We start from the raw sequence: 26400 nt of genomic DNA on the forward strand, positions 1-26400 counted from the left end.
ATGGAAAATAACAAGTGTTGGTGAGGATGTGGAGAAACCGTAACCCCTGTACATCGCTGGTGGTAATGTAAAATGGTTCAGCTACTGTGGAAAATAGTTTGGCAGGTGCTTAAAAAGTTAAATACAGGGATCCCTGGGTGGCGCAGCGGTTTGGCGCTTGCCTTTGGCCCAGGGCGCGATCCTGGAGACCCGGGATCGAATCCCACATCAGGCTCCCGGTGCATGGAGCCTGCTTCTCCCTCTGCCTGTATCTCTGCCTCTCTCTCTTTCTCTCTGTATGACTATCATAAAAAAAAAAAAAAATTTAAAAAAAAAAAAAGTTAAATACAGAATTATCATAAGAGTCAGCACTTTCATTTGTAGATATGTACCACCCCCCCAAACTGAAAACTGGTACTCAAATACATGTACAGACATTTTCATAGCAGCATCATTTCACAATAGCTAGAATATGGAAACAATCTAAATGTTTATCAATTAAAAATTTTTTAAAAATATTTTATTTATTTATCCACAAGAGAGACACAGAGAGAGACAGAGACATAGGCGGAGGGAGGAGAAGCAGGCTCCGGGCAGGGAGCGTGATGTGGGACTCGATCCGGGGACTCCAGGATCACACCCTGAGCTTGAAGGCAGACGCTTAACCGCTGAGCCAGCCAGGCGTCCCTCAATTTTTAAAATTTAATTTTATTTATTTATTCACGAGAGACATAGATTGAAAGGTAGAGACATAGGCAGAAGGAGAAGCAGGCTTCCCTGGTGAGCCCGATATGGGACTTGATCCCAGGATCCCAGGATCCCAGGATCCCAGGATTGTGACCTGAGCCAAAGGCAGATGCTCAACCACCAAGCCACCCAGGCGTCCCCGAATGTCTATCAATTGATGAATGAAAACAAAGTTTGGTATATTTATATAGCAGAATAACATCCAGCCATAAAAAGTAATGAAATGACACACGCTACACCTTGGATGAAACTTGAAAACATTGTGCACAGTGAAAGAAGGCAGACACAGAGGTCATATACTGTGATTGCAATTATTTGAGATGTTCAGAATAGGTAAGTCCATAGAGGCAGAACACAGGTTGGTTGTTGTCAGGGGTTGAGTAGAAGGGGGAATGGGGAGGAAATGCTCAATAGGTGCCAGGTATCCTTTTGGGGCGATGAAACTGTTTTGGAACTAGATAGTGACGTGCTCCTTAGGCAACACATATACTAAAATCGGAACTAGATAGAGGTTGGTAGTTGCACAACACTGTAAGTGTACTCAAAAACACCGAATTATTAATTTCAATGACATATTTTGTGGATACCACCTGAATTTAGAAACGAGTGTTTGTTTAGATTAGAGGTCTCTAGCTGGGCTGCGAACCCTTTAAGAGTCACAAGGAAAGGGGCGGGGCTAGAGAAGCGGGCCTGTAAGAATCACAGGAGGCTGCGCCTGCGCAGGAGAGTCACGTGGTTGCTGGGCCGGGGAAATGGCGGCTCCAGGAGAGAGCGGGGCTTCGGCTGGCGGAGGGAGCACCGAGGAAGCATTTATGACCTTTTACAGTGAGGTGAACACCGAGTGGGGTGTAATGGCACCGGGGCAACCCCTCCCGGTCCTACTTTCCCAGCGGGCAAAGGCAGTGGTCTTCCTGGTCTGGACCGTTGGGCGGCTCCTCCTGTCCGGCCTTCGGGAAGGCGGGGGATGGGGGGGCGAGCTGGGGGTGTGTTTGCGTCTCTGCCTGATAGCTGCTAGGGGATCCCTTGGGCTTGGAAAAAGGGGCCAGGGTCCCACGTCTGCGGGTAGACGACGAGTGTGGCCAACGAAGTGCCTGGGCGCGTGCAGAGGTCTCCGAAGTCCGCGGAGTCGGAGGCTGGCAGGGGCCGGCAGAGGCTGACCTTCTTGGGGGCGACTTAACTAATCTTGGACCTCATTTTTATTCTAAACGGAAGCACTGTCCACTTTTAGTTCTCTGTCATGAGTTGTATTAGTGGTTGTTTCTGACGTTTGTGGACGCCAGGCACTATGCATCATGCCAGGTAGCATTCTCTGTTTTACAGATGACAAGCCTGAGGTTTAGGGAGGTGAAATAATTTGTTCTGGATCCTAAAGCAGATCACAGCTTGGTATCTATCATGTTAGGACTGGAGTCACTTTGGTCTGAGCCTCGCTTACTGTCGTGTTTCCAGCGCCTAGAACATGGTGATTCCTTGGTAAATATTTGTTGAATAAGTGAATGAATAAATGAAAGAAAAGCATGCCATTTGGAATCAGAGGACCTTGGATTGGATTTTTGCAACGCAGTTTATTGGACCGTGATTGAATTTTTTCAAGGCATTGATTTTACAGATCTTCGGTGTCCACTTCTGTAAAGCGAGAGTTAATATTAAAATGAGTTTTATGAACGTTAAAGGAATTAATGTATAAGAAAGGGTCTTTCAAAGAGTTAAAGCTGAAGATGGACTTCTGTTGCAATTATACTGAAAATTGTTTCGCTTACTATCCCTTAGTTAAAAGAAAAAAGAAAACAAAAAAGAAAAGCAATCTTGGTTTGTTTGAATCTAATGAGAGAAAGTACCTAAAGGAGCACCCTTCATTTACCATTGGAGACAACAGAGACAAATCCTGTCTTCATAGAGTTTGCATTCTATAGAGAAGGATAAGCAATAAACAAACATATACAATATTTTGTCAGGTAGTGATAGGTGCCATGAGGAAAATAAATCCGGGAAAGAAGGTAGAGTAGAGGGGGTGGGGAGTGGCATGTTGTTTTAAAGAAAGCGAAAAGGAAGGATACTGAGAAGGAAGGGCCTTTTATATTACTGAAATTATTCCTAAACTCTTTTTCTTCATAGGAATAAAGATGGTATATAACATACCAGTGATTCATTTCAACTAGTATTATAACTCTGACAGTGGCACCAAGAATGTTTTCCTGGCACTACCTGATGTCTGTTCTCCTTAGCATTGTCTTTGGGTCAGGGGTTTTTCTTTCCTTCTTTTCCCTTTTTTTTTTTTTTTTTAAAGATTTTTATGTATGTATGTGGGGGGAAGGGCAGAGAGAGAGAAAAAGAAAGAATTCCAAGCTGACTCTGCACAGAGTACAGAGCCAGACACAGGGCTTTTCCCTACGACCCTGAGATCATTACCTGAGTGGAAATGAGCTCGGCATCCAGCCAACTGAGCCCCTGGGCCAGGGATTTTTCTAACTCTTAGGTTAGAAGAGTTAGGTAAGCAGGTTAGGTAGGCAGAGTTACTTGCCCTTCCCATATACTTTTTTAAATGCTATTTTATTCTTTTAAATGCTGTTTTAGTATATATTTTAGTGTAATTGTATTTTTCTTAAATAAAAAGCTGTAAATTAAGTATGAACAGCACAAGTACATCTTCCATCATTATAGTGGAAGCTCTTTGAAGGTGGTGGCTGTGACATATTTATGTTTGAAGGTTCTTGATTCCTCAGATTGTTGGAATTAAAATTCTAGTTACAAGTTGGGTAGTTGAGAACCAGACAGTTAACCTCTCTAAATCTCAGTTTTCTTAACTGTAAAATGGGGTAATAGTAAAAACTACTGTATAGGATGGTTGAGAGGGATAAATATGTGTCAAGTTTTTATATTATTAGAACTCAGTGAATGATAGCTGTTGGAATTATTCCTCAAAACATTTAAAAAATTGTCTTCCACATGTAAAATGTTTGCTGAACATGTCAGTAGCTTAATATTCAGAGTTTATTATTGAACTTTACTAATGAAGTTTTTATCTCCCTTCATTTTAGGTGAAACAGATAGAGAAGAGAGATTCCGTTCTAACATCCAAAAATCAAATTGAAAGATTGACCCGTCCTGGTTCTTCCTACTTCAATTTGAACCCATTTGAGGTGAGCTGTCTGATGTTGCTGTGGCCTTGTGATGGGGAGCTTTGCATAGCTGGAGGCAGGCTTACATCAGAACATACACCTAATTTGTCTGATAGTTGGAACTGAGATTTGGTGATTTTATTTATTTATTTATTTATTCATTCATTCATTCATTCATTTTTAAGATTCTATTTATTCATCAGAGATACAGAGAGAGGCAGAGACACAGGCAGAGGGACAAGTAGGCTCCCTGTGGGGAACCCAATACAAGACTCCATTCCAGGACCCCTGGACCATGACCTGAGCCGAAGGCAGATGCTCAGTCACTGAGCTACCCAGGCATCTCAAGATTTGGTGGTTTTATTGTGAGCAGAGTTTCAGAGGCAGTATGTTAAGGAAATTGAGGTCTTGCCTTGTCAAATATTCTCCATCTTTTACCAACCCAAATATATAGGACTTTATTGTCAGATGTAAAGGGATAGTTAGCCTTGATATATTTAGAATCTTTGATTTAGTTTGCTTGTTACAACTTTTCTGAACCCAAGAACCAAAAAATGATCACAAGGTTGTAAACAATCAAATGTATTTTTTTGGGTTTCCTCAATTTTATAATTTAAAATTTTTCCTAATTATAAAAGTAAACTATTTCTTTTTTTTTTAATTAATTTTTATTGGTGTTCAATTTACCAACATACAGAAAAACACCCAGTGCTCATCCCGTCAAGGGTCCACCTCAGTGCCCGTCACCCATTCCCCTCCAACACCCGCCCTCCTCCCCTTCCACCACCCCTAGTACGTTTCCCCGAGTTAGGAGTCTTTATGTTCTGTCTCCCTTCCTGATATTTCCCAACATTTCTTTTCCCTTCCTTTATATTCCCTTTCACTATTATTTATATTCCCCAAATGAATGAGAACATAAGTAAACTATTTCTTATAAAGATTTGAAATAGGGGATCCCTGGGTGGCTCAGCGGTTTGGCTCCTGTCTTTGGCCCAAGGCGATCCTGGAGTCCTGGAATTGAGTCCCACGTCAGGCTCCCAGCATGGAGCCTGCTTCTCCCTCTGCCTGTGTCTCTGCCTCTCTCTCCCTCTCTATGTCTATCATTCATAAATAAATAAATAAATAAATAAATAAATATCATTCATAAACAAACAAACAAACAAGTAAGTAAGTCTTAAAAAAAAAAAAAAAGATTTGAAATATAAAGAAAGCAAGAGGATGCTTGGATGGCTCAGCGGTTGAGCGCCTGCCTTCGGCCCAGGGTGTGATCCTGGAGTTGCATGATCCTAGAGTCCCAGGATCGAGTCCCCAGTCGGGCTCCCTGCATGAATCCTGCTTCTCTCTCTCTCTGCCTGTGTCTCTACTTCTCTTTCTGTGTCTCTCATGAATAGATACAGTCTTTATTAAAAAGGAAAGAAAGAAGCAAGAATAATCATATATAATCCCACCTAAGAGAAGTAGCCACTCTTAATTGTTTATACTTTAACTGTTTTAAATGTTTTATTTTAGGGGCACCTGCATGGCTCAGTTGATTGGGCATTTGACTTGATATCAGTAGTTCAAGTCCCACATTGGGCTCCATGCTGGGTGTAGAGCCTATTTAAAAAAAAAAAAATTTATTTATTTTGTAAAATTTTTATTTAATTATTTGAGAGAGAGAGAGAAGAAGCAGCAGAGGGAGCAGCAGGCAGAGGGAGAGAGAGAAGCAGACTTCCTATTGAGTGGGGAGCCCAAATGGGGCTCGATCAGAGGACCTTGGGATCATGACCAATCTGAAGATAGCAGCTCACCTGACTGAGCCACTCAGGTGCCCCAAAAGTTTTATTTTAAAACAAGGAGGATAATGCACTTTGTGCTGTTCTCAATGCTGTATTGTTATGTAAAGTATTTGTATATATTTCTTAAAGTCTCTGTAATTACTGTTTAAACAATTCTTTTATTATAGGATATTTAAACTGGTTTCTAATTATTCACAGTTATAAATAATATTGACATGAATATTGTTACATTTTATAAAAACATTTATTGAGTATTATAAACCTTTTTGTTCCCACTTTATTTGGTAAAATATACATAAAATTAACCATTTTAACCATTTTTAAGTGTAGAGTTCAGTGGCATTAAGTACATTCAGTGTTGTACAACCATCACAACTATCATTTCCAGAACTTTTTTGTCATTCCAAACAGAAACTCCAAACCCATTAAATAATAACTCCCCATTCCTCCTACCCCCACTCTCTGGTAATTTCTATTCTACTTTCTATGAATTTGCCTGTTCTAAGTGCCTCATGTAGATAGAATCACATAATATTTGTTCTTTTGTGTTTGGCTTATTTCATTTAGCATAATGTCTTCAAGGTTCATCCGTTGCTTCTGTTTTTTGAAGAGTATTTTTTAAAGAATTTTTACATTTTAAAGCATTCTCAGATTTGCAGAAAGGTTTCAAGTATACTATGAAGAGTTTCTTAGACAGTGATAACTAAGTTGTCAATATGATGCCTCTTTGCCCGGCAATACTTCAGTGTATTTTTCCTACAAATGACACTCCTATTGAAGCACAGTATAACAATAAAAAATCAGGAAATAAACATTGATGCATTGTTACCATGTAGTTCTCAGACCCCATTCAAATTTGGCAGTTGTCTCAATAATATCCTGTATAGCAGAAGGATTCAGCCCAGAATCAACTGTTATATTTAGTTGTCATGTCCCTTTAGTCTTCATTCTGGAACAGTTTCATAGGATTCCCTTAACACTGGTGACTTTATCATTTCTGCAGATTACAGGCCAGTTATTTTGTAGCATATCTCTCAATTTGAGTTTGTTTGATGTTTCTTCAACTGGATTCAGCTGCCCCAACACCAGCTTTATGCAACTTTGGCAGGAATATCACAGAAGCGATACTTGTGTTGTTATCTTGCACCTTATAAAGTATATGATATTTCCATTGTCACAGGTTTACTGTTTATTCCATTACTAATGATGTTAATCTGATCACTTCAGGAGGCGCTTGCTGTGTTTGTTTATGAAGTTACTTTTTTCCCCTTCTTTGTAATAAGTATTTTATGGGGAGATATTTTGAGACTGTATAAATATCCTCTCCTTATCAGAGTTTCAATTTATTCATTTATTGGTCAGTATAGATTTGGGCTTCCTATTTTATTCAGTGTGATATATTTTGACATTATTTATTTTATTGCTCAAGTTGTCCCAAATTTGGCCAGCAGGTTACTTTTCAAGCCAGATCTGTCTTTTGGTAATTTTCTTCATCATTCTTTGATTACTAGGCACTCTTGTACTTTTCCTGACCCAGCCTAAAATTAATCATTTCAGTGAGGAGGTCTGGTTCCTTTTAGTGATGAATAGTATTTAGAAATCAAGATTTGAGTGCTAGGTGTACTTATTGCTGTTGGAATTGTCACTACCCCTAGGCCCTATTAGTAGAAAGGGCTAAGGAGTGGGGTGAGTGTGTGTGTGTGCATGTGTGTGCATATGGGTGTGTGCATGTGTACGTACATGTACTTATATCCAATTTCAATCCAACACTATAGGATTTATTCTCATTTTTTTTCTTTCCATGTTTGTGGTTCCCTTTCATAGTGAGAAATCAGGCTCCCACTACCTTAAATATATATATGTGTATATATATATTTACTTAATTGATCCTCCTGTTTGCATCTGATCTCCCAACTGCCATTCCTTCCCTCTTGTGAATGCCCTCCTCAGCCCAGTTTATTCTGACCCCAACACTAGGCTGCTTCAGTGTGCAAAACCCTTCTCACCATACCTGAGCTCAAAGTTACCTTGCCAGGTTACCCTTCCATGTGAGTGTGTTCCTCACCGAGCTTAGACTCCTGTGCTTGCTCTGTACCCTCTGTGGGCTCTCTTTATCCCCTTTGGGTTCATCCCTCCCCATCAAGCAGACACCTTCCTACTCTGCTCAGCCTATTCTACATCAGGCTGCCTTCCTCTGAGAACACCTTCCTCATCTTACTTGGGCTCTGACTCCACCCTCCAGGGCATCCCTGTGCATGGAGGCCCTCTTCACTTCCATACAAGTGCTTTCTACATCCTGCTTGGGTTCTGACACCTCTTGTTGGGCTGCCTTCTTATACTGGATGCCCTCCTACATGGGGATCCATCTTACCAAGCACAGGTTTCCCATGCTAGGCCATCCCATTGTAGAGGTGTTCTTGCTTGGGCTCCTATACTCCGTGTCAGACCACCTTCCCTTGTGGACACTTTGCTTACCCTGCTCAGCCTCAGATACCCTGTGTTGGGCTCTACTACCATGTGGATGCCTTGCTTATCCCTCTTGGGCTCTGAAACCCTATACTTGGCTACCCTCTCGTGTTCACAGTCTCACCTTGCTTAACTTTTAACATCCTGTGCCAGGCTACCTGTCCACTGAGATGCCCTACTCAAACCCCTTTGTACTTCCATGTCAGGCTGCACTTCTGTGTGGATGCTCTTCTCACCGATTTATACTCCACCAATGTGTGACTGGCCACTACTCCCAGTGTGTTCACCATTGTCTTCATCCCAAACGGACTCTGACACTACTCTGGGCCATTTTGACGCCCCACCCAATGTAGATGTCTACGTTGCCTGGCTCCATTTAATGTGTTTGGATTGTATTGCCCAGAAAGGGAAAAAAGGGAAGATGAGAAGCTTAAAGAATACTTTTAAGGGTGCCTGGCTGGTCCAGTTGGTAGAACATGCAACTCTTGATCTCAGAGTCATGAATTCAAGCCTCATATTAGGTGTAGAGTTTACTTAAAAAATAAACAAAATCTTAAAAAAAAGGACTTTTGATTTGATTTTTGGGAGGGCATGGAGAAGATAATTTGAGAAGTGATAAAGAATTTGATGGTACATCCTTTTTATTTAACTGTACTCTTAAACTGTACATAGTACCGTCAAAAGGAGATGTGATCATTTAGCTTACCCATTTATTAAGGTAATTTGTGTTTCCTGCGGAGATCTGATTGACAAGAAATGACAGATTGTTGGAACTAATATAAAGGCTAGGATTTTTAATATTTTTTTTTAATTTTAAAGATTTTATTTATTCATGAGAGACAGAGAGGGAGGCAGAGACACAGGCAGAGGGAGAAGCAGGCTCCATCAGGGAGCCGGACGACGTGGAACTTGATCCCAGGACTCCAAGACCACGCCCCAGGTTGCAGGCAGGCGCTAAACCACTGAGCCACCCAGGGATCCCCAAAGGCTAGGATTTTAATGCCTTTTTAAAAAAAGTTTTTATTTATTTATTCATGAGAGACACAGAGAGAGGCAGAGTCACAGGCAGAGGGAGAAGCAGGCTCCATGCAGGGAGCCCGACGTGGGACTCAATCTTGGGTCTCTGGGATCATGCCCTGGGCCGAAGGCAGGTGCCAAAATGCTGAGCCATCCAGGGATCCCTTAACGCCATTTTAAAAAAGATTTTATTTGAGAGTGGGAGAGAGTATAAGCAGGGGGAGGGGCATAGGGAGAAGGAGAAGCAGACTCCCCATTGAGCAGGGAGGCTGATGTGGGACTTGATCCCAGGACCCTGAGACTAGGACTGAGCCAAAGGCAGATACTCAACCACTGAGCCACCCAGGCGTCCTGCTAATAACTACTATTGACTGGAAGCCTCACTGATAATATAAACCATTGATAAATGCATATTTTGTATGTTACATGTATTAAATACTGTGTTCTTATAGTAAAGTAAGCTAGAGAAAATATTAAAATCATGAGAGAAAATACATTTATAGTTGTGTACTATAAATATATTTTTAAAAAATCTATACATAAGTTGACCCACACAATTCAAATCTGTATTGTTCAAGGGTTGACTGTGTATGTATATGTATTTGAATATCTATTTCTATATCCATCTATCTATATCTTTACACAAAAAGATGTTAAGGTCAACACACTTGGGAAGATGGGAGTTTGTATTCAAATGGGCAGGACTCCGTGACTATCCTTTAGAACATTTTCTTTTCTATTTTCTACAAATGTCCTGGCCTCTTTATAGGGTGGATGTCAAAAAGTCAAGTTGCTTTTTTATTCTAAGTCAGAATTAGATGTTCTGGAGATATAAGTAATGAGTGACTTTTGTTTCTTATGCAACAAGTAACTGTTGAGCCATCTAAATGAAGCTGATTTTTCTACAGAGGTAAGCAGCCTGGTCGTCTTCTAGTAAAGGGAGTAATGCAATGATAGCTGTCATCTCAGCTGTCAAGTCAACTAAAGTGTGAGTGGTCTTCCTTGACACCGCCTCACTGAGCAGCAGGTAGAAATGGAAGGAAATAAATTAGGAATCTGAGGGATCTTCTCACAGGAATCCTTATCGAGGGTGCATTTTCTTTTCTCTTCCTGCCATCTCTGTGCCTCCCTATTTGGACATATATCTAACCTTCAGCCATTATGCAAGAAGCATCATTCTTAGGCATTCTATAGTAATTCTTAAGTTGGGGGCCCTTCCCCACTTCCTTCCCGAGGCTTAGATGAACCCATGTCCCTGTTCCTTCCTGTCCTATTTATGTTCCTTATTTTGATTTAACTTTAAGATGCCAGCAGGGAGCACCACGGACTTTATTTTCTGTTTATCTTAAGTACCTTGGAAAGAAGGGTAGTTATCTCATGTAACTCTGGGACTTGTTACATTATTAACAGGTTGTAGAGTTCAGATGTGCCTAAGACTGGATTCCTTTTTTCAAGCAGAAGATCCCAAAGGAGGCTTTTAGAGTTTGAGTTCAGAAACTTGTATAAATGTCAAATGTTTTTGTTAATGTGAGATGATTAATTAACTCTTTGAGGTCTAAGACTGTGGGTTTTTCATTACAATATCCCCAAAGCCTGAGACAGTAGGAATTCAGAAAAACCTTCAAAGAATCTGAATGTTCTGTGTACTTCCTAAGAGCCATATTGATAATATGGCATTTATCATGCTATTGGAATTACTACTTGTCTGTTCCTCCCCTGATGGAGCTTAAATTTCATGAGAATAGTAGTGAGCAGAGTATCTAGCAATCCTAGGTGTTCCAAACATTTGTACTGAGTGGGAAACTGGCTTTACAGTGGTTTGGGCCACAGGGCTAGGCCCACTATTTTAAAATTGTATTTCATGGCCATATATGGCACCTCCAACTCTTAGAGATAGAAAAGAAGTTGGATTAGCTTTGAAGGCACTCAGTGAATATTTATTGCCAGTGATCACATGTGCACATGTGATATAACTCTTGGAAAATGACTTTTGATTGGTGTGTATGTGTTTGTGTGTATATACATGCCTTCTTCATTTTTGCCAAATCATCTGAAAGTAAGCTGTAGACATTGTGATGCTTTATGCCTGAATAATTTACTATGCATCTCCTCAGAATAAGAAGAAATTTCCACATAAGGTATGAGGGGACACGAAGAATCTTGAAAATTCTTTGCTCTAAAGTTCTTTTCCCTCACCCTGAATGTCTCCTCAGCATTGGAGACTGGGTATGCACCTGTCATAACCTTCCAAAGTGTGCTGAATGCAGTGGTGATTCAGCTTCATTGGTTTCCAATAACTCTATTACGGTAGATAGGCTGTTGGAATGTTTTGAAAGCTTACAATAAATCTTGACATTACTTGTTGCCATGTTTTTAAAAAATACCGCAAGCATCCGGTGGATTACTTTGCAGTTTTAATTTCTAGTATATATTTTCCTTTCAAGGTTTATTTTTATTTTTTATTTTTTATTTTTGCCACTGTTCATCACCCCCTGCCCATTACTGACTGATCCTTACTTCTACTAACTTTGAACACACATTTTTTCTAACCTCCATTGTTTCTTGCCAGTGCTTCTCAGGCTTTAAAAGATTCAAACCATTTGGGGATCTTGTTATGTGTTGATTCTGATTCAGTTGCACTGAATGGGGCCTTCTCTTAATTTCTAACTCTCCTCACCCTATGCCCTTTCAGGACCTTCCTCTGGCTTTGAATACTAAGTAAATAAATACTAGGTGCTATGTTGAATCCATGGACTACACTGTGAAATCATCTGCTTTATTATATGTAACATTCCCTTCCCCCAAAAGCACTTATTATATGGTAATTTAAAAAAATATGTTTTCCCTGTTTATCTTTGCATTTCTAGTACATAGCATTGTGTTCAGCAGGTAGTAGCTACTGTGTAAATGTTTAATGAATGTATGTATTTGTGGTGATGTAGTCAGGATGCTTGATGAGTACTGTCAACACCAGCTTACCTAGGCTTGGGAAAAAATGATTAGATTTATTTTTAAGAATGCCAAGTCCCACATCAGGCTCCATGCAAGGAGCTTGCTTCTCCCTCTCCCTGTGTCTCTGCCTTTCTCTCTGTCTCTCTCATGAATGAATGATGAATCTCTAAAAAAAAAAAAAAAAAAAAAGAATAACATTGCTCAGAAAATACAGAGGGTCCTTCTATTGGCTGTACCTCAGTTCTCATGAATTGTAATCAGACTTTTCTTCCTTTTTTTTTTTTTTTTTTTAAGATTTTATTTATTTATTTGAGAGAGTGAGCACAAGCAGGGGGGAGGAGCAGAGGGAGAGGGAGAAGCAGACTCCCTGCTCAGCAGAGAGCCTGATGCTGGGGCTCAATCCCAGGACCCTGAGATCATGACTTGAGCCAAAGCCAGATGCTTAACTGAGCCACCCAGGTGTCCAGGAATCGGACTTTTCTAGAGTAGGCCCAGCCATTAGTCACAGATCCTCACAGGTAATTCTGATGTTCTCTCTGGGCTGAGAATCATTTGCCCACATGAATCACAGATATAACATGGAGTCCAGTGGACCTTTCTGGATTGAAAATCAGGGGGCCAGCCTGATTTTTTCCCAACTGCATGCTTCTGCTTTCTCTTACTTGTAAAGATAAGTAGAGGTGGGTAGAGAGGGTCCTTTTCTTTCTTTGCTTTTTTTTTTTTTTAAGATTTTATCTACTTATTCAAAAAAAAAAAAAGATTTTATCTACTTATTCATGAGAGACACAGAGAGAAAGGCAGAGACATGGGCAGAGGGAGAAGCAGGCTCCCTGTGGGGAGCCCGATGTGGGACTTGATCCCAGGACAGTGGGATTATCACCTGAGCCAAAGGCAGACGCTCAACCACTGAGCCACCCAGGTGCCCCAGGAGAGTCCTTTTCTTAATGAATGAAGGCAAAATTCAGCATGGTCTGGAACATGCCTCTGGGTATATGATAAATTCTTCTGATAGAATAAAGGTAGCTACTGTATTAATTGAGAACCCTAAAATGGGATAACTATTATTCTGTTAACTGATTTGTTCATCTATATTTCTTTTTTCTTTTTAAAAATATTTTATTTTTTAAAAAATTTTTTGTTTTTAAAGATTTTATTTATTCATGAGAGACACAGAGAGAGGCAGAGATATAGGCAGAGGGAGAAGCAGGCTCCCTGCAGGGAGCCCGATGTGGGACTCGATCCTGGGAACTCCAGGGTCACACCCTGAGCCAAAGGCAGACACTCAACCGCTGAGCCATCCAGGTGTCCCAAAAATATTTTATTTTTTAAAAGTAATTCTACGCCCAACATGGGGCTGAAACTTAGAACCCCAAGATCAAGAGTTGTACACTCTACTGACTGAGCGAGCCAGGGACCCCTCATTTACATTTGAGCATTTTTAAGAACTGTGTGCCAGACATTGTTCTGGAATGCTGAGTGAGATGCTGATTATAATATGTGTAATTATTGGATACCTGTTAAATTCATAAATTCTCTTAATCTCCTTTACAGTTCTGATTTTGATTCTTCTAGGTTCTTCAGATAGATCCTGAAGTGACAGATGAAGAAATAAAAAAGAGATTTCGACAGGTACAGTACTATTTTCCTATAGTAGTTGGAGTCTGAACCTTTTGGAAATACAGTAAGCACATGATTGTCTTAGGACTTGCTATTATGATTTTTGGCCCAAAATTTAACTTTTTTTTTTTTTTTTAAGATTTATTTAGCAAGAGAGAAAGCACACATGTGCATGAACTTGTGGAGGGAGGAGCAGAGGGAGAGAGGGAGGGAGAATCTCAAGTGGACTTCCCACTGAGCGAGAAGTCCAAACCAGGGCTCCATCTCAAGACTCTAAGATCATACCTGAGCCATTATCAAGAGTTGGATGCTCAACCATCTGAGCCACCTAGATGTCCCTTAACTTTTCTTTATTTAAATTTAAGGCTATGTAACTCTTAAAAAAAAAAAAAACAAAAAACAGTGACAAAATTCGTAAGTAATTTAATGACTATGGCTTGCCTCTGACATTCACACAGCCTCCCCACAGCAGTAGTTATTGGTAGGCCATGAAGTTTAATGACCACTGCATTCAGCAGACTTCGGAAGATTATGACAGGAGTATACCCACTCTCAAATCTAGGCACACAGTTGGAAGTTAGAAGAATAGAACGAATTTAACCTATGAATAGAATGAAGTTTATATCCAAATAGAATCTTTCCAGCCTCTTAATTAAGTAGGAAGAGTACAAGATAGAATAGTAGAGCTTACTTGGAGTCATGCTTATTAAATTTCCTGCCTTCTCCCCAGGAGAATGTGTTAAATGATTTGTAACAATTATTAATATTTTATTTATTTATTTTTAGAGAGAGAGTGAGCAGGGAGAGGAGCAGAGGGGATGGGAGGTGGGGGCAGGAAAGAATCTCAGGCTTGATTTCACAACCCTGAGATCCTGACCTGAGCTGAAACTGAGTTGTACGCTTAACCAGCTGAGCCACCCAGGTGCCCCTCATAACAGTATTTTAGTTTTAAGACCTCCTCCCTCAATAATTTTATGTTTTGCAAACAAATACCCAAGAGATACCTGGTTCATATAAAGAGTGCTTTCTTCTCAGTCTCGTGTTTCGTAACTTGAGCTTCGAAATGTTTATAGTAGCCTTTTAAAAAAAACTTCCAATTTTGATAGTTGAGTAACCCTCTTTCCTTCTAGGAGTTGAATAATCACACTCCCTGCAATCTATCTTTACTAATTGGATTTTCTGTATATTTTATGTCTTTTTTTTTTTTTTAACTTTCCCCAACTTTTTTTTTTTTTTTAAGTTTTAATTTTCTATTTGAGAGAGAGTGAGCACAAGCAGGGGGAGGGGCAGAGGAAGAGGGAGAAGCAGGCTCCACCCTGAGCAGAGATGTGGGGCTTGATCCCAGGACCCTGGGATCATGACCTGAGCCACCCAGGTGCCCTTCCACAACTTTTTTATATCTCTTATATACTTCATATTTTAATAGGACCTGACCAGTGCTGGATATGATTCTCAGCTCCTGCATGACATACTTGGTAATATCCAGTATTATGTCTGCTTCTTTGATTCCTTGGTTGCTCCCATGGTGCTGACTCACAATCATCTTCTGATCTACTGTTAAGCCAAGATGTTTATCTTTGCCTACTCAGGCATTTGTCATTATATAACCTTATAACTTTTTTTTTTTTTTACCTTATAACTTTTTATAGAGTTACTCTGTACTTATATTCAGCATTTTTTTCCTAAAATTTCAAATTTCCTAATGTAAGGCATTTGCAGTCTTTCCCAGTTTAATAAGTAAGCATTCAAATCCGTAGCTATACAAAGAGCTCAGTAAGTTCTTTAGTCATTAATATGATTTAATAGTTAAGAGTCTGAGCCCTGGCAGCTCCTGGGTGGCTGAGTTGGTTAAGCATCTGACTCTTGATTTCAGCTCAGGTCATGATCTCAGGGTTGTGAGATCCAGTCCCACATCGGTGTCTGTGCTCAGTGGAGAGTCTGCTTCTCTCTCTCTGATTCTCTCCCTGTCTCTCTCTCCCTCCCCTCTGTGCCTCCCCCTGCTTGTGCATGTTTCTCTCTCTCTCAAATAAATAAATATTTGAAAAAAAAAAAGGAATGTGGGCCCTAGAGCTATATGACTTGAGTTCCAGTCTTGGCCATACATCTTATAAGCAATTTGAACAAGTTACTTTCAACCTTTCTGTGCATTTGTAAAATGCACATAATAATGGTGTCTACTCAATGGGGTGATTATGAGGATTTAGAGGTAATACACAATAGAATAGTGTATCTTTTTTCTTGGTATATAGTATCTCCTTTTTATATGTTAACTGTTGTCAACGTGTGTTAGATATTATTCTATATTTCTTACTTGCATTGGTTCATTCTTAACAACCTAGTGAGTTAGAGGTACCTAGTACTGTCCCATTTACAGAGGAGGAAACTGGTGCAGAGATAGGTTAAGTGAATTGCTTAACGTCTCACAGCCACTGGGTGATTAAAGTTGGAATTAGAACCCAGGATTTTGGCTCCAGTAATGCTGGATTAGCATTGGATTCCTACTTGCTGTCATTCCCCTGTCACACTGTTCCAACTAGTTGATTTTGGTCTGTCAATGATAGTAGGTCAGTGGTTCTAATCCTGGCTGTCTAAAAGAATTCACCTATGAAGATTATTGCTTTTTTTTTTTTTTTTAACTTTTTTACTATAAGAAATTTAAATTACATTTTAAAAAGAAAGACTAGAGCAGTGAACACCAATATACTCACCATCTGTATGCATTGGTTTCCTTCATTAACTCTGTTTTTGGCTGAATTGTTGTAAATTACAGACATATGATACTTTACTCCAAATGCTTCATCATGTATCTCCCCAAGAAGAAAAAGGATATTTTCTTGCATAACTACTTGTCACACTTAACAGAATTAACACTAATTCCTTACTGTCACCTGATATTCAATCCAGTAGAAGTCTAAAAAGTATAGGTGCCAGAGACTGATCAGAGGGTCTGAAAGTAGAAAGTAGACCTGTATTTTTAAGCTTTACAGGGTTGGGGTTGCCTGGGTGGCTCAGTCAGTTGGGCATCTGACTCTTGATTTCTGCTTGGGTCATGATCACAGGATCGTGGGATTGGGCCCTGTATTGGACTCCATGCTTAGCAGGGAGTCTGCTTCTCCCTCTCCCTCTGCTTCTCCCCCTGCTTGTGCTGCGCTTGCTCTCTCTCTCTCTCTCTCTCTCTCATAAATAAATAAATAAATAAATAAATAAATAAATAAATAAATAAATCTTTAAAAAAATAAAAAGCTTTGCAGGGTTGGAGCATAGCCAGAACTAAGAACCACTACTTTGTTTTCTTAAATTTTAATTTTATTTTAATTTTAGTTTTTATTTTAACTCTAGTTAATATACAGTGTATATTAGTTTCAGGTGTATAATACAGTGATTCAGCACTTCCATACATCACTTGGTGCTCACTAGTGTACTCCTTAGTCCCCATCACCTATTTAATCCATCCCTCCAGAGTCCCTCTTGAGAACCACTACTTTATTTATTTATTTATTTATTTATTTATTTATTTATTTATTTTCAAAATATTTTATTTATTTATTCGAGAAACAGAGAGGCAGAGACACAGGCAGAGGGAGAAGCAGGCTCCATGCAGGAAGCCCGACGTGGGACTCGATCCAGGGTCTCCAGGATCATGCCCTGGGCTGAAGGTGGCACTAAACCGCTGAGCCACCTGGGCTGCCCAGAACCACTACTTTAAATTAAAAGTTCTTTTAGGAAAGATGATGTCTCATATCTGCTTTTTAGCCTCTTTAGTGTTCAGTATAAGGGACATAATAGGAACTGGGTACTTTTCAATCTCTCTTCTGTATCCTCACAGCATCCTCATAAATGCTAGGCTTATATTTGTTCTCAACTTTGTGATTAAAACCCTACATGTTTCCCAGCTGTGCATTTACAAATCTTTTGGTGCTTGAATTTTAAGGACCAGTATATCTGCGCATTTTATGATATTTATTAACTTGTTAAAAATGCTTCTGGCTTACAGTCTTTTTTGCCTTAGAGCTTTTGGTTGTAAAGAGGCACAGTGTAGGCGAAGAGTTACTAAATATTATTCTTATTGACAAACCTAACTTTCTTCTTATTTTAGTTATCCATATTGGTACACCCCGACAAAAATCAAGATGATGCTGACAGAGCACAAAAGGCTTTTGAAGGTATTTGTAAATTTACCTGCTCCTGAGTAATATTTTATCAATGCTAGGGACTAACTGTTCCTTGTTCTGGATCAAAAAAGGAATGTTACAGATTTGTCTTCTGGTGATGAAGAAGCTGTGGTTTTCAGTAGAACAGTTGTCATTCCAAAGCAGAATGTTGCTGTTTAAGACATAGATCTTAACTTTGCTTTGTTAAAACTCTTATGTACCAAGAAAGACTGTTACTGCATAGGATCATTTTTCTTCTTTGAAACAAACAAAAAAAATTATTGGAAGTATTTTATCACTGAATTAAATCTGGATGTGGTGTATTTAGTCTTGAGGGTATATTTAATTCTTTCCAAGGCTCTCAAGGAAAGTCATTGCTTATAGTTGTATGTTTTTAAATTAGTTTAACAACAATAAATAATTTAACAAAGTAGGGGGTGCTTTTAGATGGCACAAGTCCATTTACACTGCCTGAGTATAGTTCAGACTTTCAGAGGGTGTTTGCAGAAACAGTTAATTTCAATGTTTTGCATTAGCTGTGGACAAAGCTTACAAGTTGCTACTGGATCAGGAACAAAAGAAGAGGGCCCTGGATGTAATTCAGGCAGGAAAAGAATACGTGGAACACACTGTAAGTATTTATAGTGCTGCTGTGTTTACAGGAAGTATTAGCAAGCCTTGGGCACCTTGCAGGAGGGTAAATGTTAACATAGCAATACCTACCGGTGTAACTTGTGACCTCTTATCTGGTCTCCATAAGTTTGCTGTGGTGCTCATGCATAGTGTGTGCCCTAGAGCTCAGGATGTGGAGTGCTTAGGATGTTCCTCCCTCTTTCCTTACCAGCCTCATGCTGTGGAGAGAGGTCTTTTCTTCTCATCACGTGTTATCACATTACCCAGTTCTGAGAGTGGAAGAGTGGAGCAGCCAGGATGATCCTTGACCCTTTATTTTGATTCTTGTCTCTGTGAAGGGGTTGGAACATGGGCTTGAGAAAGATTGGCAAGGGGACGTGAGTAAATTTTTTTTAAATAGGAGGAGGTGCGTATCTGTATTAACAGGGTTGGGAACGAGTCAAATAAATTCAGTTATAGCTGGATTTATTTTTTTGCATTACCTAAATTTCCTGAGTGGTGGGAAGTGTTCAGATGGCTTGCTTGAGGTAAGAAAGGTCTTTGTTTTAATTTTTAACTTGCTGGGGTAAGAATCATGAGGCCATTTGTAAGAGCTCTTTCAATTGGGAGTGAATATGGGTGTGACCTTTTCTTTGAAGAGCTTTGGAATATCTCATAGCTGTATAACCAATAATAATAATGAGTCCAATTTAGATGAAGAAAAGGAGTAAAAAGAGGAGATGGATGGCCATAACTATGTCTTGCTGGTCATGTGTTGGAAGTGATATGTGTAGGCCAAATTTTGGTAAAAATCATAAAAGGACCTGACAAATTCTTAAATTCTTGTGGTACTTCTCTTATGTATTTTGCCTATAAAGGAGCCATCCTCAGGCTTTCTGGCCACAAGGTGGCAGTAGGGCTGCTCTGAGCTTGGAAGGCACTGACTGCTGGAGCAGTAGTGGATGGTTATTTAATAGAATAATGACATTCTTGTGTGAATGCATATATTTAATTTTTTGTTAGATCTCAGTGGTGGCCAAAGGAATAAAAAACGTCAGTTAATATGATGTGAAAATTATTGGTTTAGGGGGTGTCACAGTGAAAATGATCAATACAGTTGTTGAAATATCAGAAAGCAATTATACTTAATGCCACAAATTTGGTAGCTTCTTCTAAAACTTAACAAATATATTTTCTTTGCCATAAACATGTAACTACAGCCCTCAAAAGAGAGATGGGTAATTTATTCACCGTGTTCAAGGCTCTTTGGCTCTGGCCTAGGATCTGATGAGCTGGGGACAAGTTCCCTGCTGGTCCCTATGCATTCTTCTGGTGGATTGGATTTTAGATGAGGTTAGAGGAAGGACCCCTGGTTGCTTGTTCTCCTTTGATTGCATTGCTGTTGTGGAGGGGAGGGGAAGAAGCTCATTTTTTTCCATGTAAACCTTTTGTTATACCTATACCTGCAGAAAAGTGCACATGTCATATGTGTGCAACTTAAAGGATGTTCTCAATTTTTGATGAAAAAAAATTCTTTTTAGGTGAAAGAGAGAAAAAAGCAATTAAAGAAGGAAGGAAAACCTACAAATGTGGAGGAGGATGACCCTGAGCTGGTGAGTGAGATATGGGAAAAGCCACACTATTTCTTGTGCTTGAGCATACTGATTGGTGGGTTAAAGAGAAGGAAGCCTAAAGAAGGACACATACGTGTTAGAAACATTTTGTTTTAGTATATGTGCTGCTGAAGCAAGCACTAGAAACATTTTGTTTTAACCTAAAATATTTGAATATATGTCCATGCACCTTTTTTTAAGCTTTAGTCTTTTTTTGTCATAGGGCCACAGCCTTTTCTTTGAATGTTGTGTGTCTGCTGATTGGAGTTTGCAGTTGATTTCATTTTAGAAAACACACACACAAAGCATTATTCATAATTTCTCCTTGTAATGTTCTTTGAAGTACATTGAAACTTAGGTATTTATGAAACAAACCAAGATCAGAATCCTAGCTATATATGATTCATTGGTTGTTTTGTTTTGTTTTGTTTTGTTTTTGGATAAAGAGGAACAACAGCTTTATTGCTCTCCTGGGCAAAGGAGGCTGCACCTTGCTCTAAGGTGCAAAGGAGGCTTGCACCTTAAAAGTGCAAGCCCACTGGGATGATTCGCTTTTCAGATGTCTCACCTGTACCTAATTCAACAGCAGTATTTTTAGGGACTTAACGTTTATTGAATCTTTCTAAAGCACTCGCCTTAGTTTTAAAAAGAAACTACGGACAGCCCCGGTGGTTCAGTGGTTTAGTGCCGCCTTCAGCCCAGGGTGTGATCCTGGAGACCCAGGATCCAGTCCCATGTCAGGCTCCCTGCTCCTCCCTCTGCCTGTGTCTCTGCCTCTCTCTCTGTGTGTCTCTCATGAATAAATAAAATCTTTAAAAAAAGAAACTACAAGCATTCATCAATTTCTGTGGTATTTACATCTATATGGTAGTAATTGCAACTGGCATAGGCAACTTTGAGAGCAACCATAGGTGACTCTAAGCAGCTAGTAGATGGCACTCCACCTGCTACGAGTGCTCACTGTGCTCTAGGTTGTAATTTCCGACAAACAGAGGACATTGCATCATCTATTGGATTCTTTAGTGTGAATTGGCTGAGAGAGAGATTCCACTTAGGTATTTGTGTCTGATTGCCTTCCTAGCCTGAAAAAATCAAATCCTATTAATCTTGTCTCAATTTAGATCAATAAGTAACTTATCATGACTTTACCTTGTTTTTAAAGATATACACAAGACAGGCTATCTTGCTAGGGAAACTTGCCTGCAACTTCTTGCTTCAGTGATTTTTCTGGGAGTGACTGGCCTCGTCTTCTGTGTAGTGACTCTATTTGGCGAATTGTGAGGTCACCTTTTGCATTAGCCACCTGTTTTGGATTTACTCTGTCCAGTATTTCAGTTTTTTCTCCACAGTCTTATTTTTTCTTCCCATCTCTTTAATGACCCTTTTAGGTCTTTTCTGAAGATCCTATTAAATACTCCTTGGTCCTCCTGAGTTTCTGAGAACCCTAACTTTTTAAAGTTGTCTCCCCTCCCACCCCCCCGATTATAAAGGAACACATGCTAATGATAGAAAATTTGGAAAAAGCAGAAGAATATAAAAAATTCAAAATCATCAGTAATTGTCCAGCCAAGAGAGTTTGGAGCCTTTAAAGATATTGAAACAATTCATTATAGACTCCTTCACTCCTTTGATGTTTGTCCTTGTTAGGGACTGGCGTTTGTGAATATGGCTTTTATTGAGCAATGCTGGGCATTAAACCGCATTAAAAAGAAGTGACAAATTTTGGGGCTCTTTTACTTCCCTTTCTTTTTGTACATTACTCTTGGCTCCTGTGTCTCTGCTTTGGGATTTAAGCTCTGTGAAATCTGCATGATGGGTTATTTTCTATTTTTCTTTGCATATTTAAAATACTTTATATTTTGGGGAAAAAAGCTTTAAAGATAGAGTTCTGTTTTCTGTCTTATATTGTGTTATTTTTTTCTGAGTATTAGTTGGAATATAAGTTGAACTGCATACAACTGAGACCCAAAATTATGGTGGTTTGAACAAGACAGTGATTTGTTTTCTGTCCTGTATAATATAGTCTTTGGGAAGATGGCCGCTGGTATGGCAGCGCTGGACCATGTGTCATCCAAGGACTCATTCTCCTCTCTGTGGCTCTGCCAACAAGGATGTCGCCCCCATCCTCACAGTCCAGGATGTGTCATCACCTCACCCATGTGCCAAACAGCAGAATAGAGGAAGGGGACAAGGAGGGATAAGCGTACTCCCTCTAAGAACATTCCAAGAAATTGCTGCATCACTTCTCCTTATATCCCATTGGCTAAAACCTAAGTTACATGGCCACACCTAGCTACAAAGAAGCCTAGGAAATACGGGCTTCTACATTGGGTGACCAGGTACCTAAAGATAAGGGATTTTACATGGAAGGAGAACAGATAATGGGGTGGTGGGGGTCACACAACTAATAACTCTAATAGCTATGCCATATTTGGTAGAGACTCGTCTGCCTGGTAGCAACTTCTAGTACCTAGCTGGGTGCCTCATACAGAGTAATTTTAAAATGTTTGTGAAAAGAAAGCATTAAAGTTATTTTTTCGAAGCTCTTGGGAGGAAAGGGTCCTCCAACATGGTTGTGATAAGTAGGTAGTAGTTTTTTCTCTTTGGTGTTTTTTAATCAGAGCAAGTTTCCTGTGTATCCTCTGCATGGTGAAAGTTGAAAGGTCTGTTAGGTGGTTATGTTATTTATCTCCCAGGAGAGAGCATCATTAAATAGTTCTCTCTGAAATCTTTCTTCCTTGCTGGTTCTAATCTGCTTTGTCTTGGGCTCTATCTAAGAGTGCTTGATTCAAGTTGCTGGTAAAATACTGACTTTTATATTCTTCTGTTCTTAATTTTCTTGTAGTTCAAACAAGCAGTATATAAACAGACCATGAAACTCTTTGCTGAGCTGGAAATTAAAAGGAAAGAGAGAGAAGCCAAAGAGATGCACGAAAGGTATGCATCAGAATATTTGTTTAATTCATCTAACTACCTAGATTAACTAAAATTAGTCTTTGGGGATTTTCCTAATGAAGGATTTTTCTGATCAAGGAATTATGTAGTACATCATGTAAGAGACTATCTAAAATAGTTCCTGAAACAGCCCAACTTTCAAATCTCTAGGATAAGAAATTCTCTGACTTTTGGGAAGTTGAATGGGCCTGTCCTTAGGGAATTTTTAATGAAGAGTGCTGTGTGTTTTCTTCTTGATTTCCTGGAGTTAAATAGGCAGAGTTTTGAGGCCAGAACCTTTTGTGGGACTAGTGGCTACAGCTTTGTTGAGTATGTAGTATTTATTGTATAGTGTAATCACTTATAAAATATTGTCCGAAAGTATGATTTCCCTTGCTTTTCAGAAATCTTGAGGTTAATATATATATATTTTGTATTATTGATTAATGTTTAGCAGTAACCATGTTTTGCTAATTGAGGTTGTGTGAAATGTCCTTGTTTTGGGATTGGATTTTGTCTAGAGATGCTTTTTTTTTTTTTCCTAGCGATCCTCTTGAGTAAGAACCTCTACTATTGTAATGGTCATTCTTTATATGTCTGTCTATGTAATAGGGGTATTTATACCCTGCCCTGTAGCCCTGCCTATGGTCTCATCTGCGTGGTTTAGAGTGAGACATTCATGAAAGGGCTTTGAGCCTTCTGCAGACAGCCATTTTTATAGAACCCTAGGGAATGGATTTACTTTATATACTTGCTTCTATGAGGAGATAGCTTACCTTGTATGGTTAAGACAGTCACTAGGTATCATATAAATACTCTGGCCTGGTTTTCTTCCTAGGAAGCGACAAAGGGAAGAAGAAATTGAAGCTCAAGAAAAAGCCAAACGAGAAAGGGAGTGGCAGAAAAACTTCGAGGTAAGTTTCCACAGTGGCCAGGGATTCTCATTCCAGAGTAAGAAAACTTCCCAGCATGGAAACTTGGCTCCTGGGGCATTGCCAGGACTAACTGGGGCAGATGATCGGGGAAAGGGGCTGTATGGGGAAGAGCAGGAGCTTTGGAGAATGAGTCCTGGCTCAGCCGCCTGTAGGAACTCTAGCCTTGGCAAGGGCAGGAACGGTCCCTGGATGGTTTTTTAGAGATTTATAGAAGGCACACCTGCCAAGTGGGCTCAAGAAAAATGCTTTGCACATTTAGATTGGAGGGTAGTTGTGGAGTAGTACCCTACTTAAGAGGTCTATTAGCAGAAACCGAGGTTCTTGTGACCCTGATAGTCAGACTTTTGAACTTAATTCCTCTTTAACACCCTGGTTACATTCTTGAGGTGCTCAGCTAGTTTCCTTAATTGAACCACATTTGGTGTCTTGTCTTCTGTAATGTCTAGGTCTCTGGCTAGGGATTGGTAAACCAGAGTTGATGACTTTGTTTCTGTTCCCCTACGTGTGTGCAGAGAGAGAAAATGAGTAGGCCTCTTGATAAGCAGGGAGAGACCCTAGCAACCCTCTCAGGGTAACTTGCTCAGCATCATGCTGGCTTTGAGCCTCATCCAAGTTTTGCGAGGCAGGAGGAGGGTGCGGTGGGAAGAGCTGCTGTACTGCTGGCTAGCCAAATGACTTTGAGAAAATGATCTGACCTCTGAGCCTTGGTGTTGTCATTTGTGAAATGGTGGTGGCACTACACGCTGCAGGCAGCTTTTTTTTTTTTTTTAAGATTTTATTTATTTATTCATAAGAGACACAGGGATCCAGAGACATAGGCAGAAGGAGAGAGAGGCTCCCGGTGGGGAGCCTATGCAGGGTGGTCCCAGAACTCTGGGATCACGACCTGAGCCAAAGGCAGACACTCAACTGAGCCACCCAGGTACCCTGCAGGCAGCTTTTTTTTGTGAGGATTAGTATTAGCATATGCTAAGTATCTAGCCCTGAGGTCCCCAGCAAAGGTTGCAATGATTTTGTCCTCTTCCCAACCTGTAGCTGATCCTGCCTTCTGGAGGTGGGATGCCACTTTTTTGTGGGCCCACGGAAGTGGGAGGAAGCTCTGCTCTGTTCTACTCTTGGATTATTCCAGAGGGCTGCGCTGGGCTGGGCTGCAGGGATGGCAGAGCAGGTTCAGGCCCTCCTTCTCCTTAACTAGTTTCCTCACCTAAACCTCTTTTGTGCTTAGGAAAGTCGAGATGGCCGTGTGGACAGCTGGCGAAACTTCCAAGCAAATACAAAGGGGAAGAAAGAGAAGAAAAATCGGACCTTCCTGAGACCACCCAAAGTAAAAATGGAGCAGCGTGAGTGACCACCTAGGGTCACAGCCACAGAACCTTTTCCCAACTGTCTCCCCTCCTGCTTTGAAGGACTCATTCTTTCCTCCCATTTCCACCCCAACATAGAGTAGTAGTTGCTTTTTAGTCCATTTTGTTTTCAATACAATTTAATATCGATCAGAGTAATTCTTTTGTACATTGAAATGAGGGGCTCAGTTTAAAACGAAACCTTCCCCACCCCCTACTCTTAGACCAACCAGGATTGGAAGGTGCCACCACTGGTGTTACCTTCTCTTCCCACAGCCTGTAACTTAATGTTTTGTACTTCACTGAATTGTGATGGTTAGAAACTTCGTGTATAGTTTGTGGAAATCATCCAATTAAACATATTGCTTAAAATGGTGTTGCCGTGACTTCAGAGACAAGCCTGGGCCACCTTAGGAATCCTCTCTGCTTCAGTTGCTTGCTTCTGGGTGTGGCATCCTTTGAAGCCCCGGATCAGATGGGGAAGGCATTGGACACACAGAGCAGTCACTCGATGCCCTGACCTCCTGCAGTGTTTGGCATGCGCTCTCCCTTCTGACTGACCATTCCGTGTGGCATGAGGCTCCGAGCCACCCAAACCTGTTCACTTTCCAAAGAGCTAGCCATCTTCCATCCAGTATCATTGTGTCCTAGCCTGTCTGCATTCGTTAGTGGTCATATTCTGTACCTGTAATAAATTTTTATACCCTAACCATTGATGTACTCTTCCTTAGGTATTACTCCCAAGGGTGGGTCCCTTGGCCCAACTCTGAAACGCTTTAGAGTTGGACAGAGCGGCTCCTCACCGGCTCCCTAGCACTTTATTGCTGTAACTTAGTTTCTTCATCTACAAAATGGGAATATAGATCAGTGTGGCAGCTTTTAGAGAGGATTAGACATGGCATATATAAAATCGCTGTCACAGTGCTCAGAGGCAGTTGCTAGTACACTGTTAGGTATAAAATGAAGATACCGATTATTTCAAGAATTACATGAAATAACCGATGAAAGTGCTCAGCTTATAGAATACACTCAAATGTCCTGCTGGCTGTGAGAAACAGGATCAGCTCTTGGGAGGGATATAAGGTGGAAAATAGAAGGATGGCTCCCAAAATGTGAAGATAGGAGAAACTGGATGAT

At 40.2% G+C, this 26400-nt stretch overlaps 1 protein-coding gene across 2 annotated transcripts; it reads left to right on the forward strand.

Moving 5' to 3' along the window:
* Window positions 1–1426: 1426 nt before the first annotated feature.
* DNAJC8 (DnaJ heat shock protein family (Hsp40) member C8) lies at window positions 1427–25972 on the forward strand. Of its 2 annotated transcripts, XM_026014475.2 has the most exons (9): window positions 1427–1556; window positions 3765–3866; window positions 13631–13687; window positions 17772–17838; window positions 18363–18457; window positions 19980–20051; window positions 22897–22988; window positions 23824–23899; window positions 25146–25972. In XM_026014475.2, exons 1-9 carry the CDS (start codon window positions 1479–1481, stop codon window positions 25266–25268), a joined length of 762 nt encoding a protein of 253 aa, XP_025870260.1. In that variant the 5' UTR covers window positions 1427–1478; the 3' UTR covers window positions 25269–25972. The 2 variants fall into 2 exon arrangements, with proteins under 2 accessions (XP_025870260.1, XP_072606683.1); XM_072750582.1 differs by lacking the exon at window positions 25146–25972 and having other exon boundaries at window positions 1450–1556; window positions 23824–24432.
* The last annotated feature ends 428 nt before the right edge of the window (window positions 25973–26400 follow it).

This window comes from Vulpes vulpes, chromosome 2, assembly GCF_048418805.1.
Source record: "Vulpes vulpes isolate BD-2025 chromosome 2, VulVul3, whole genome shotgun sequence".
Lineage (NCBI taxonomy): Eukaryota > Metazoa > Chordata > Mammalia > Carnivora > Canidae > Vulpes > Vulpes vulpes.